Source organism: Chiloscyllium punctatum, chromosome 47 (genome assembly GCF_047496795.1).
Source record: "Chiloscyllium punctatum isolate Juve2018m chromosome 47, sChiPun1.3, whole genome shotgun sequence".
NCBI lineage: Eukaryota > Metazoa > Chordata > Chondrichthyes > Orectolobiformes > Hemiscylliidae > Chiloscyllium > Chiloscyllium punctatum.
The window spans coordinates 26,854,563-26,869,067 of NC_092785.1; the positions used below are offsets into that span (position 1 = coordinate 26,854,563).

General features: G+C 56.5%; 1 protein-coding gene across 1 annotated transcript in view; it reads right to left on the bottom strand.

The window, feature by feature from the left end:
• LOC140468458 (uncharacterized) overlaps window positions 1-14,505 on the bottom strand; it is a 1,057,462-nt gene that overhangs the window by 1,001,486 nt on the left and 41,471 nt on the right. Inside the window, exons 4-7 of the mRNA XM_072564547.1 lie at window positions 13,387-13,497; window positions 10,631-10,744; window positions 6,661-6,717; window positions 5,616-5,729 (exon numbers count right to left, since the gene is read on the bottom strand). Coding sequence (XP_072420648.1) covers window positions 5,616-5,729; window positions 6,661-6,717; window positions 10,631-10,744; window positions 13,387-13,497 — 396 coding nt within the window. The remainder of the gene's footprint in view (window positions 1-5,615; window positions 5,730-6,660; window positions 6,718-10,630; window positions 10,745-13,386; window positions 13,498-14,505) is intronic.

The window sequence follows — 14,505 nt, forward strand, 5'->3', positions numbered from 1 at the left end:
ACCCTGCTCCCCTCTCCCTCTCTCCCCCACCCTCCTCCCTCTCTCCCTCTGTCCCCCCCACCCTGCTCCCCCTCTCCCTCTCTCCCCCACCCTGCTCCTCTCTCCCTCCATCCCCCCACCCTGCTCCCCTCTCCCTCTCTCCCCCACCCTCCTCCTCTCTCCCTCTGTCCCCCCACCCTGCTCCTCCTCTCCCCTCTCTCCCCCCACCCTGCTCCTCTCTCCCTCCATCCCCCCACCCTGCTCCCCTCTCCCTCTCTCCCCCACCCTCCTCCTCTCTCCCTCCGTACCCCCACCCTGCTCCTCTCTCCCTCTCTCCCCCCACCCTGCTCCTCTCCCTCTCTCCCCCCACCCTGCTCCTCTCTCCCTCTCTCCCCCCACCCTGCTCCTCTCTCCCTCCATCCCCCCACCCTGCTCCTCTCTCCCTCTCTCCCCCCACCCTCCTCCTCTCTCCCTCCGTACCCCCACCCTGCTCCTCTCTCCCTCTCTCCCCCCACCCTGCTCCTCTCTCCCTCTCTCCCCCACCCTGCTCCTCTCTCCCTCCATCCCCCCACCCTGCTCCTCTCTCCCTCCGTCCCCCCACCCTGCTCCTCTCCCTCTCTCCCCCCACCCTGCTCCTCTCTCCCCTCTCTTCCCCCCACCCTGCTCCTCTCTCCCTCCATCCCCCCACCCTGCTCCTCTCCCTCTCTCCCCCACCCTGCTCCTCTCTCCCTCTCTCCCCCCACCCTGCTCCTCTCTCCCTCCATCCCCCCACCCTGCTCCTCTCCCTCTCTCCCCCACCCTGCTCCTCTCTCCCTCCGTCCCCACCCTGCTCCTCTCTCCCTCTCTCCCCCCACCCTGCTCCTCTCTCCCTCTCTCCCTCTCTCCCCCACCCTGCTCCTCTCTCCCTCCGTCCCCACCCTGCTCCTCTCTCCCTCTCTCCCCCACCCTGCTCCTCTCTCCCTCTCTCCCCCACCCTGCTCCTCTCTCCCTCCATCCCCCCACCCTGCTCCTCTCCCTCTCTCCCCCACCCTGCTCCTCTCTCCCTCCATCCCCCCACCCTGCTCCTCTCTCCCTTTCTCCCCCACCCTGCTCCTCTCCCTCTCTCCCCCACCCTGCTCCTCTCTCCCTCCATCCCCCCCACCCTGCTCCCCTCTCCCTCTGTCCCCCCACCCTGCTCCTCTCTCCCTCTCTCCCCCACCCTGCTCCTCTCTCCCTCTCTCCCCCACCCTGCTCCTCTCTCCCTCTCTCCCCCCACCCTGCTCCTCTCTCCCTCCATCCCCCACGCTGCATCTCCCTCCCTCCGTCCCCCATGCTGTGTCTCTCTCTCTTCCTCCGTCCCCCACACTGCATCTCTCTCTCTCTCTCCCTCCATCCCCCACGCTGTGTCTCTCCCTCCCTCCGTCCCTCACGCTGCGTCTCTCCCTCCCTCCGTCCCCCACGCTGCGTCTCTCTCTCCCTCCGTCCCCCACGCTGCGTCTCTCTCTCCCTCCGTCCTCCACACTGCATCTCTCTCTCTCCCCTCCATCCCCCACGCTGTGTCTCTCTCTCTCCCTCCATCCCCCACGCTGTGTCTCTCTCCCTCCGCCCCCACACAGTCTCTCTCCCTCCCTCCGTCCCCAACATTGCGTATCCCTCTCCCTCCGTCCCTCATGCTGCATCTCTCTCTCTCCCTCCGTTCCCCACGCTGTGTCTCTCTCTCTCTCACTCCGTCCCCCACGCTCCGTCTCTCTCTCTCCCTCCCTCCATCCCTCACGCTGCGTCTCTCTCTCTCCCTCCATCCCCCACGCTCCGTCTCTCTCTCTCTCTCACTCCGTCCCCCACGCTCCGTCTCTCTCTCTCTCTCTCCCTCCCTCCGTCCCCCACTCTGCATCTCCCTCTCCCTCCATCCCTCACGCTTCGTCTCTCCCTCCCTCCGTCCCCCATGTTGCGTCTCCCTCTCCCTCCAGCCCCCACACTGCGTCTCTCCCTCCCTCCCCCCACGCTGCGTCTCTCTCTCTCTCTCCCTCCATCCCCCACACTGCGTCTCTCCCTCCCTCCCCCCACGCTGCGTCTCTCTCTCTCCCTCCATCCCCCACGCTGCATCTCTCTCTCTCCCTCCATCCCCCACGCTGCATCTCTCTCTCTCCCTCCATCCCCCACGCTGCATCTCTCTCTCTCCCTCCATCCCCCACGCTGCATCTCTCTCTCTCCCTCCGTCCCCCACGCTGCATCTCTCTCTCTCCCTCCGTCCCCCACGCTGGGTCTCTCTCCCTCCGTCCCCCCACGTTGTGTGTCTCTCTCTCCCTCCGTCCCCCACACTGCGTCTCGTTCTCCCTCCGTCCCCCACACTGCGTCTCGTTCTCCCTCCGTCCCCCACACTGCGTCTCGTTCTCCCTCCGTCCCCCACACAGTGTCTCTCCCTCCCTCCGTCCCCCACACAGTGTCTCTCCCTCCCTCCGTACCCCACGCTGCGTCTCTCTCTCCCTCCGTCCCCCAAGCTTCGTCTCCCTCTCCGTCCGTCCCCCATGCTGCATCTCTCTCTCTCCCTCCGTCTCCCACGCTGCGTCTCTCTCCCTCCGTCCCCCATGCTGCGTCTCCCTCTCTCCCTCCCTTCCTCCCCCACGCTGCGTCTCTCTCCCTCCGTCCCCCACACAGTGTCTCTCCCTCCCTCCGTCCCCCACGTTGCGTGTCCCTCTCCCTCCGTCCCCCACGTTGCGTCTCTCTCCCTCCATCCTCCAAGCTGCGTCTCTCCCTCCCTCCGTCCCCCACACTGCGTCTCTCCCTCCCTCCGTCCCCCACGCTGTATCTCTCTCCCTCCATTCCCCACGCTGCGTCTCTCTCCCTCCATTCCCCACGCTGCGTCTCTCTCCCTCCATCCCCCATGCTGCGTCTCTCCCTCCCTCCATCCCCTACGCTGCGTCTCTCCCTCCCTCCGTCCCCCACGCTGCGTCTCTCTCTCTCCCTCCATCCCCCACGCTGCGTCTCTCTCTCTCCCTCCATCCCCCACGCTGCGTCTCTCTCTCTCCCTCCATCCCCCACGCTGCGTCTCTCTCTCCCTCCATCCCCCGCGCTGCATCTCTCTCTCTCCCTCCATCCCCCACGCTGCGTCTCTCTCTCTCCCTCCATCCCCCACGCTGCGTCTCTCTCTCTCCCTCCATCCCCCACGCTGCGTCTCTCTCTCCCTCCATCCCCCGCGCTGCATCTCTCTCTCTCCCTCCATCCCCCACACTGCGTCTCTCCCTCCCTCCATCCCCCACGCTGCGTCTCTCTCCCTCCATCCCCCACGCTGCATCTCTCTCTCTCCCTCCATCCCCCACGCTGCGTCTCTCCCTCCCTCCATCCCCCACGCTGCGTCTCTCCCTCCCTCCGTCCCCCAGGCTGCGTCTCTCCCTCCCTCCGTCCCCCACGCTGTATCTCTCTCCCTCCATTCTCACGCTGCGTCTCTCTCCCTCCATCCCCCATGCTGCGTCTCTCCCTCCCTCCATCCCCCACGCTGCGTCTCTCTCTCTCCCTCCATCCCCCACGCTGCATCTTTCTCTCTCCCTCCATCCCCCACGCTGCGTCTCTCTCCCTCCATCCCCCATGCTGCGTCTCTCCCTCCCTCCCTCCGTCCCCCACGCTGCGTCTCTCTCCCTCCATCCCCCACGCTGCGTCTCTCTCCCTCCATCCCCCACGCTGCGTCTCTCTCCCTCCATCCCCCACGCTGCGTCTCTCTCCCTCCATCCCCCACGCTGCGTCTCTCTCCCTCCATCCCCCACGCTGCGTCTCTCTCCCTCCATCCCCCACGCTGCGTCTCTCTCCCTCCATCCCCCACGCTGTGTCTCTCCGTCCCTGCATCCCCCACGCTGCATCTCTCTCTCTCCCTCCATCCCCGACACTGCGTCTCTCCCTCCAACCATCCCCTACGCTGCGTCTCTCTCCCTCCATCCCCCACGCTGCGTCTCTCCCTCCCTCCATCCCCCACGCTGTGTCTCTCCCTCCCTCCATCCCCCACGCTGCGTCTCTCTCCCTCCATCCCCCACGCTGTGTCTCTCCCTCCCTGCATCCCCTACGCTGCATCTCTCTCTCTCCCTCCATCCCCTACACTGCGTCTCTCCCTCCAACCATCCCCTACGCTGCGTCTCTCTCCCTCCATCCCCCACGCTGCGTCTCTCCCTCCCTCCATCCCCCACGCTGCGTCTCTCCCTCCCTCCATCCCCCACGCTGTGTCTCTCCCTCCCTCCATCCCCCACGCTGCGTCTCTCTCCCTCCATCCCCCACGCTGCGTCTCTCTCCCTCCATCCCCCACGCTGCGTCTCTCTCCCTCCATCCCCCACGCTGCGTCTCTCCCTCCCTCCGTCCCCCACGCTGCGTCTCTCCCTCCCTCCGTTCCCCACGCTGCGTCTCTCCCTCCCTCCATCCCCCACGCTGCATCTCTCTCTCTCCCTCCATCCCCCACGCTGCGTCTCTCTCCTCCATCCCCCACGCTGCGTCTCTCTCCTCCATCCCCCACGCTGCGTCTCTCTCTCCCTCCATCCCCCACGCTGCGTCTCTCCCTCCCTCCGTCCCCCACGCTGCGTCTCTCCCTCCCTCCGTTCCCCACGCTGCGTCTCTCCCTCCCTCCATCCCCCACGCTGTATCTCTTTCCCTCCATCCCCCACGCTGCGTCTCTCTCCCTCCATCCCCCACGCTGTGTCTCTCCCTCCCTCCATCCCCCACGCTGCATGTCTCTCTCTCCCTCCATCCCCCACGCTGCGTCTCTCCCTCCCTCCATCCCCCACCCTGCATCTCTCTCTCTCCCTCCATCCCCCACGCTGCGTCTCTCTCCCTCCATCCCCCACGCTGCGTCTCTCCCTCCCTCCATCCCCCACGCTGCGTCTCTCTCTCCCTCCATCCCCCACGCTGCGTCTCTCTCTCTCCCTCCATCCCCCACGCTGCGTCTCTCTCTCTCCCTCCGTCCCCCACGCTGCGTCTCTCTCTCTCCCTCAGTCCCCCACGCTGCATCTCTCTCTCCCTCCATCCCCCACACTGCATCTCTCTTTCTCCTCCATCACCCACGCTGTGTCTCTCTCTCTCTCCCTCAGTCCCCCACACTGCGTCTCTCTCTCTCCCTCCATCCCCCACGCTGCGTCTCTCTCTCTCCCTCCGTCCCCCACACTGCGTCTCTCTCTCTCCCTCCGTCACCCACACTGCGTCTCTCTCTCTCTCTCTCCCTCAGTCCCCCACACTGCGTCTCTCTCTCTCTCCCCGTCTCCCATGCTGCATCTCTCTCTCTCCCTCAGTCCCCCACACTGCGTCTCTCTCTCTCCCTCTGTCCCCCACACTGCATCTCTCTCTCTCCCTCAGTCCCCCACGCTGCGTCTCTCTCTCTCTCCCCGTCTCCCATGCTGCATCTCCCTCTCCCTCTGTCCCCCGCGCTGCATCTCTCTCTCTCCCTCAGTCCCCCACACTGCGTCTCTCTCTCTCCCTCAGTCCCCCACACTGCATCTCTCTCTCTCTTTTCCCGTCTCCCATGCTGCATCTCCCTCTCCCTCTGTCCCCCATGCTGCATCTCCCTCTCCCTCAGTCCCCCACACTGCGTCTCTCTCTCCCTCTCCTTCCATCCCCCACGCTGTGTCTCTCTCCTTATCTCATTCCAACAATCCTGCCAATGTAACTCACACATACCATGTACTTACAATGAAAAAGTTGGATTTCAATAGTGGCATCATGTAGAGGGAGACAAAATAAGCTCCTGCACCAATCACAGCTGCAATCGTGCTTACCATGTGCATCAATAATATCACTTGCTTCTGTAAGAAATTTAACAAAGGTGTTAAACAGATGCTCCCTTTTTTCCTCAAAGCTGTTCCTTTTCTCATGGAGCCTGTGACCTTGGGTTTCCTCAGAGGGGTAATAAACCGCTCCCTGCTCCGATTAGACTGGTTAACGGGTATTGAGAGGCCTCCTTGTTTATATGTCAACAGATGAGACTTCAGGCCATTGTGGTCATGTTGTGGAAGTGACCTGTATAATGAAAGGGGAGTGGGCAGCTCTCTCGCTGAGCAGTTCAGTCCGGAACAAGTGAGGAGTTCAACAGTGAGCTGTGTGGAAACTCTCTCTCCTTCTGCCCTTCTAACTTCAACCTGTAAGCATCTGTTCCATTCTTTAAACTGTTTTTTGAGGGTGTTTGTTGATGGGGCTGTTGTGTATATTCGGGACGGCATAAGTTCTCTAGGGGCTCTTTATTCTGTTCTTTGTGTTTATTTGTGTAATTTTGGGAATACATTTTTATCTATTTTAAAACCTGGTAGTCAACTTCTCGAACTGACTCCAGGTAACGTTCACTGTACACTTACTGAAACAAATTGCAAAGTTATGGTCTGGGGCTGCCTGCTTAAGAATGGTTTGAGTGGTCTGGCCTAGCCCATAACACAGGTCACGCAGCAACACCTAGGCTGACGAATCCCATCGGAGTGGAGTGTCCCTGTGTCTTAAGGAGCTTCCCACTCCATAGCACCATGGAGTCCTGTCCTTGGCTGAGGCAGCTCCTTGCTTGGATACCCAGTGACTGCAGCTCCACAGCATCGTGATTAACTCTCCTACTACCCATGGAAGCTGCTGAGCTCCCGAGGAGCTTCAGGAAACTGTGTGCACCAATGCCTTCTCACAGCAAGCGAAGACACAGAAAACAAACATCAGCAACCACAGACATTCTCAAAACCAAACACTCAGAATACTTACAAGGTGGGTATTGGATGTGTTTATAATGTCAACCACCAGCGATCCTGATATGATATACTGGGGAGAAAGAAGTACATAGTATGAGAAATACTTCAAACATTTTGATTCAACTAGTCTGTACTGCTCTTAATTCTCCACAAGTCTCTTCCCAATCTGTCAGCCTCATCTCTGCCTTTCACTGTGCCCCTTTGTCCCCTTTTCTTTTCCATTGGGATATCTTGAAAAGTATCCGTACTACCGAGGGAAAGATGCTGGATGCTATAAAATGCATAAAGGTGGATAAATCCCCAGGAACTGATCAGGTGTATCCCAGAACGTTGTGGGAATCTCGGGAGGAGATTGCTGGCCCTATGCTGAGGTATTTGTCTTACACCAATAGACATGGGTGAAGGACCGGGAAACTTGAAAGTGGAGTCGCAGGTGGATAGGATAAATGAAGGCAGCGTTTGGTATGCTTTCCTTTATTGGTCAGAGTATTGAGTACAGGAGTTGGGAGGTCATGTTGTGGACGTACAGGACATTGGTCAGGCCACTGTTGGAATATTGCGTGCAATTCTGGTCTCCTTCCTATCGGAAAGATGTTGTGAAACTTGAAAGGGTTCAGAAAAGATTTACAAGGATGTTGCCAGGGTTGGAGGATTTGAGCTACAGGGAGAGGCTGAACAGGCTGGGGCTGTTTTCCCTGGAGCGTCGGAGGCTGAGGGGTGACCTTATAGAGGTTTATAAAATCATGAGGGACATGGATAGGATAAATAGACAAAGTCTTTTCCCTGGGGTCGGGGGAGTCCAGAACTAGAGGGGCATAGGTTTAGGGTGAGAGGGGAAAGATATAAAAGAGACCTAAGGGGTAACTTTTTCACCCAGAGGGTGGTACGTGTATGGAATGAGCTGCCAGAGGATGTGGTGGAGGCTGGTACAATGACAACATTTAAGAGGCATTTGGATGGGGATATGAATAGGAAGGGTTTGGGGGGATATGGGCCGGGTGCTGGCAGGGGGGACTAGATTGGGTTGGGATATCTGGGTCAGCATGGACGGGTTGGACCGAAGGGTCTGTTTCCATGCTGTACATCTCTACCACTCTCTGACTCTATGGAGGGTGGTAATGTGGAGCCATTATTTCAGAAAGGTTTACACAATCAAGAGGGTCATGGGTAGGGTGAGTAGCCAAGGTCTTTTCCCAGGGTAGAGGTGACCAAAACTAGAGGGCATAGGTTTAAAGTGAGGGAGAAAGATTTAACAGGGACCTGAGAGGCAACTTTTTCACACAGAGAGTGGTGCATGCGTGGAATGAGCTGCCAGAGGAAGTGGTGAAGGCTGGTACAATTACAACATTTAAAAGGCATCTAGATGGGTGTATGAATAGGAAGGGTTTTAGACTCCCCGCACCCAGGGAACAGGCCTTGTCTGTTTATCCTTTCCATGTCCCTCATGATTTTATAAACCTCGATGAGGTCACCGCTCAGGGGATATGTGCCAAGTGCTGGCAAATCTGGTCAGCACAGGCAAGTTGAAACAAAGTCCCATTTCATGTTTATAACATGACGACTCTATGTATTCGTCTAAATGTCTTGATTTGGTTTAATTTATTATTGTCACGTACCAAGTGAAAAGTATTGTTTTGTGTGCTAACCAGGCAAATTAGACTTGACCTAAGTATATCAGGGTAAGAGAACAGAATGCAGAATACAGTGTTACAGCTACAGAGAAAGATCAACTCTAATATAAGTGAGGTCCATTCATATCAGCGGGAAAGAAGCTGTTCTTGAAACTGTTTGCACGTGCTTTCAAATTTTTGTATCTTTTGCCTTGTGGAAGAGGGTGGGAGGGGTCTAGAACTATATTGGCTGATTTCCCGAGGCAGCAGACCTTCCAAGATAATCGGCAGGTGTCAGCCTGACACTTGCTGTGGTAGTGAGTTCCATATTCTCACCACCCTCTGGATGCTTGTGCTGAATTCCCTCTGGGATTTATGCAGTCATCCCGTATTTATATTTCTCCAGTTTTGGATTACCTCTTAAGTGGAAATGTTGTCTTTACGTCTGTACAAAAAGCTAAGTACCATAGATGTTGAAAATCTGCAATGAAAGCAGGAAATGCACGCACTACTCAGCAAGAAAACAATGGTGCCGTAGGAATGTCTCTGGACCAATTATCCAGAGGCCCAAGCTGGGGATATACCAGGGCAGCTGCTGAAATCCAAATTCAACTAACTCATAAATCTGGAATTGGAAGAAGTCACAGTAAGATTGTCATTAATTGTCATAAAACTCCCAAAACCCCTGATCTGGCCAGTGGATTATGCCTCTGACTATGGTTCAGAAGACTGTGGATTTGACTTTCACGGTAGGTCAGTGGTTAGCACTGCTCACCACTTGCAGCGCTAGAGACCCTGGTTCGATTCCACCCTCTGTGGACTGTCTGTGTGTAACCTACGTGTTCTCCCCATGTCTCTGATGGGTTTCCTCTGGCTTTCTCCCACAGTCCATGGATGTGCAGATTACGTGGACTGGCCATGGGACATGCAGAGTAACAGAGATACGGTAGAGGGTGGCATGCTCTTTGGTAGGTTGGTGTAGGCATGATGGGCCAAATGGCCTCCTTCCACACTGTCAGGACTCCGTGATTCTTTTCGAATTAAACAAATGTCCCTCCCATAAGGAAATCTGACTGACAGTTAGCTCCAGTTCCATGCAATGAGGTTAATTTTCAACTACTTTCTGAAATGCCCCAGCAGATCCCTGGGATCCATACCCTGTGAAATAAGGGGAAAGAGATGGGTTTGGCCTATGGAAACAACCGCCCTCTCAGTGTTCTTGAAGCAGCCATTGAATCACCTGTCTGTCTGCCTTCTCTTTTCTGGAGAAAGGCCCATGAGTCTGTTCGATTGTTCCCAACAGCTGTGCTCTCTCAGCATAAAATCTAAATCATTTTAATAACGACAGGGATGATAATGTTCCAACAGCTTTCAGATTAGATTCCCTACAGTGTGGAAACAGGCCCTTCGGTCCAACATCGACCCTCCGAAGAGTAACCCACCCAGTCCCATTTCTCTCTGACTAATGCACCTAACACTACGAGGAATTTAGTATGGCCAATTCATCTGGCCTGCCCATCTTTGGATTGTGGGAGGAAACCCGCACAGACACAGGGAGAACATACAAGCTTGACACAGACAGTCTCCCAAGGCTGGACTCGACCCTGAAATCCTGGTGCTGTGAGGCAGCAGTGCTAATTTTACCCAATAGGCATCCTACACACTGCTTCAGCACAACGTCCCAAATTCTCAATCCTGGTCGAAATAAAATCCTGGTCTCAGAAAGTATGAAGACAGATTGAGTACGACGGGCCGATAATCCTCAGAGGTCAGAAGCACGACAGGTGATCCCGCTGAAGTTCACAAACCCCTTAAGAGTAAGGGTGAATGATGGAGGGTCTAGAGTGGGGATAGGGAATTGCAACCGATTGTCCATCTCTCTCAAGGTCTGCGTTGGAACACATCAGCATGCAGAAAGACTCAAAGAGATTGAGTTGAGGAGCCGCATTAGTCTTATGTTTAGTGATGGGAAGCAAAGCATTTCAAAGGAATATTTCACCGAAAGAAAACGAGATCGGAATGTCTTTTTTTAATGAAGGTTTCCATTTCAAAGGTGAGAAATGTTGACAAGCTGCGAGTGGAGGGTGGCAGCGTCACTGTCTCAAATTCAGGTGATGACCATTCCCCACCGAGATGATTTCTTTACTCGGAAAGTATTGAAAATTTGGCATTTTCGAGTGCGGGGAGCAGTGGAGGGAATTGAGGAACACAGGACTGATCAGGGAAACAGATTACAGGGAAAGGATTAAACATGGTCAGAGTGAATGACATGTCAGGCCAAAGCCATCAAACAGCCTTGTTCTCCTCTATCTTCTGATGAATCTCCTTGGATCATGTTATATATGAATAATATTTATATCCAACTGAACATACCCAAATTCCTGTCCACCAGGGAACGCCAATGAGAACAGCAAAGACATAGCTTTCTACAAAATTCAGAGGAAGACCGAACACTACCTGAATGATTCCAATCATGATTTCAGTGATCTGTAACACAAGACAAACATGATTTCAACGAGAATGATGTCCCACAAACATTAATCTGTTCAGCCCCGTTTCAGCCAGCCAGATTCCTGATGAAGGGCTTGTGCCTGAAACGGCGATTGTCCTGCTCTCCAGATGCTGCCTGACCTGCTGCGCTTTTCCAGCGCCACACTCTCGACTGTGATCTCCAGCATCTGCAGTCCTCACATTCTCCTAATACAGCAACATACCAGGTTAAGGAAGTATCTGGGTGAATATAATACTGAGGGTCTAAGTGTGCAAAAAGGAAATGTCACAGGCTTTGCTTGTAACAAAAATAGGGCACTCCCTCAGCACTGACCCTCCGACAGTGCGGCCCTCCCTCAGTACTGACCCTCCGACAGTGCGGCCCTCCCTCAGCACTGACCCTCCGACAGTGCGGCCCTCCCTCAGCACTGACCCTCCGACAGTGCGGCCCTCCCTCAGTACTGACCCTCCGACAGTGCGGCCCTCCCTCAGCACTGACCCCCCGACAGTGCGGCCCTCCCTCAACACTGACTCCCCGACAGTGCGGCCTCCCTCAGTACTGACCGTCCGACAGTGCGGCCCTCCCTCAGCACTGACCCTCCGACAGTGCGGCCCTCCCTCAGCACTGACCCTCCGACAGTGCGGCCCTCCCTCAGCACTGACCCCCCCGACAGTGCAGCATCCCCCCAGTCCGGACCCCGTAATGGTGCAGCATTCCCTCAGTCCGGTCCCCGTAACAGTGCAGTATTCCCTCAGTCCGGCTGACCCTGTGACAGTGCAGCATTCCCTCAGTCTGGCCCCCGAGACAGTGCAGCATTCCCTCAGTCTGACCCCGTGACAGTGCAGCATTCCCTCAGTCTGACCCCGTGACAGTGCAGCATTCCCTCAGTCTGACCCCGTGACAGTGCAGCATTCCCTCAGTCTGACCCCGTGACAGTGCAGCATTCCCTCAGTCTGACCCTGTGACAGTGCAGTATTCCCTCAGTCTGACCCCATGACAGTGCAGCATTCCCTCAGTCTGACCCCGTGACAGTGCAGCATTCCCTCAGTCTGACCCTGTGACAGTGCAGTATTCCCTCAGTCTGACCCCGTGACAGTGCAGCATTCCCTCAGTCTGACCATGACAGTGTGACAGTGCAACATTCCCCCAGTCCGGACCCTGTGACAGTGCAGTGTTCCCTCAGTCTGACCCCGTGACAGTGCAGCATTCCCTCAGTCTGACCATGACAGTGCAGCATTCCCTCAGTCTGACCCCGTGACAGTGCAGCATTCCCTCAGTCTGACCATGACAGTGTGACAGTGCAACATTCCCCCAGTCCGGACCCAGTGACAGTGCAGCATTCCCTCAATCTGACCCCGTAACAGTGCAACATTCCCCCAGTCCGGACCCTGTGACAGTGCAGTATTCCCTCAGTCTGACCCCGTGACAGTGCAACATTCCCCCAGTCCGGACCCTGTGACAGTGCAGCATTCCCTCAGTCTGACCCCGTGACAGTGCAGCATTCCCTCAGTCTGACCCCGTGACAGTGCAGCATTCCCTCAGTCTGACCCTGTGACAGTGCAGTATTCCCTCAGTCTGACCATGTGACAGTGCAGCATTCCCTCAGTCTGACCATGTGACAGTGCAGCATTCCCTCAGTCTGACCATGACAGTGCAGCATTCCCTCAGTCTGACCATGTGACAGTGCAACATTCCCCCAGTCCGGACCCTGTGACAGTGCAGTATTCCCTCAGTCTGACCCCGTGACAGTGCAACATTCCCTCAGTCTGACCCCGTGACAGTGCAGCATTCCCTCAGTCTGACCATGTGACAGTGCAGTATTCCCTCAGTCTGACCCCGTGACAGTGCAGCATTCCCTCAGTCTGACCATGACAGTGCAGCATTCCCTCAGTCTGACCATGTGACAGTGCAGTATTCCCTCAGTCTGACCCCGTGACAGTGCAGCATTCCCTCAGTCTGACCATGACAGTCTGACAGTGCAACATTCCCCCAGTCCGGCCCCTGTGACTGTGCAGCATTCCCTCAGTCCGGCCCCCGTGACAGTGCAGCATTCCCTCCATATGACACCGTGACAGCGCAGTATTCCCTCAGTCCGGCCCCCGTGACAGTGCAGCATTCCCTCCATATGACACCGTGACAGCGCAGTATTCCCTCAGTCCGGCCCCCGTGACAGTGCAGCATTCCCTCAGTCCGGCCCCCGTGACAGTGCAGCATTCCCTCAGTCCGGCCCCCATGACAGTGCAGCAGACAGTCGCACCAATTTAAAAGTAACAGGCATGCCATGCTTTTCTGGGAGCCCGACTGGAAACTTCCACCATGAGAGGGCTTGGAATGTTTGAGTGTGTTTAGAGGCTGTCGAGATTTCTTGTTCCCAATTATTTAAACTGTGACGGGGATAGGCTGAGCAAAAGTGAAGTGCTCCTTCAACGTGAATTGTATTAAATGGTGGAATAGCCTCAAAACGTTGACTGGCTTCTTCCTGTTCCTGTGCATTGGCTCAGGGAGTAGTGCAGCCAGATTCTCAGTGTATACTTGTCACCTGGATTGGAACCGGACTGAGGGGGAGATGCTAGAAACATCAGTTCAGTGATAGCTTTACGGGCTGTTAAGGACCACGGCAAGAAACAATTAGTCTTACACCAAATATTTTCAGCTCCCTGCTGACAAAGAAGCTTACACGCCTGAGATAGGTCCCCTCTTCCTCAATTGAATCAATATAGAGGATGGGCTCATCTCCAATTCCTAATGGCTAGAGAGAGAAAAAAAGGACCTTTAGTAAACAACACCTGGGACCACCACCGAGTTTTACAAGCTTGCTCAGGAGACTGAGCACAACATCGCTCAGGTACGGGAATGGATAAAAATGCAATAAACACTTGGCATTCAGCAGGTCTCTTCACCCAGCAGGTCTCTGCAGACAGTCATGTAAGGAGTGAACAGAGATTGTTTCATTTTCAACAGTAATCCAAGATGACAAAAACACAGGAGAGAAGCCATCGCCATGGCATCACTGCATTCACTTCAGAACTTTAGTTTATGGCCAATGTTGTGCATCAGCACAGACAACAGCATTGCGGCCCTCCCTCAGCACTGACCCTCCGACAGTGCGGCCCTCCCTCAGCACTGACCCTCCGACAGTGCGGCCCTCCCTCAGCACTGACCCTCCGACAGTGCGGCCCTCCCTCAGCACTGACCCTCCGACAGTGCGGCCCTCCCTCAGCACTGACCCTCCGACAGTGCGGCCCTCCCTCAGCACTGACCCTCCGACAGTGCGGCCCTCCCTCAGCACTGACCCTCCGACAGTGCGGCCCTCCCTCAGCACTGACCCTCCGACAGTGCGGCCCTCCCTCAGCACTGACCCTCCGACAGTGCGGCCCTCCCTCAGCACTGACCCTCCGACAGTGCGGCCCTCCCTCAGCACTGACCCTCCGACAGTGCGGCGCTCCCTCAGCACTGACCCTCCGACAGTGCGGCCCTCCCTCAGCACTGACCCTCCGACAGTGCAGCCCTCCCTCAGCACTGACCCTTCGACAGTGCCCACTCCCTCAGTACTGACCCTCCGACAGTGCAGACCTCCCTCAGCAGTGACCCTTCGACAGTGCCCACTCCCTCAGTACTGACCCTCCGACAGTGCGGCCCTCCCTCAGCACTGACCCTCCGACAGTGCGGCCCTCCCTCAGCACTGACCCTCCGACAGTGCGGCCCTCCCTCAGCACTGACCCTCCGACAGTGCGGCCCTCCCTCAGCACTGACCCTC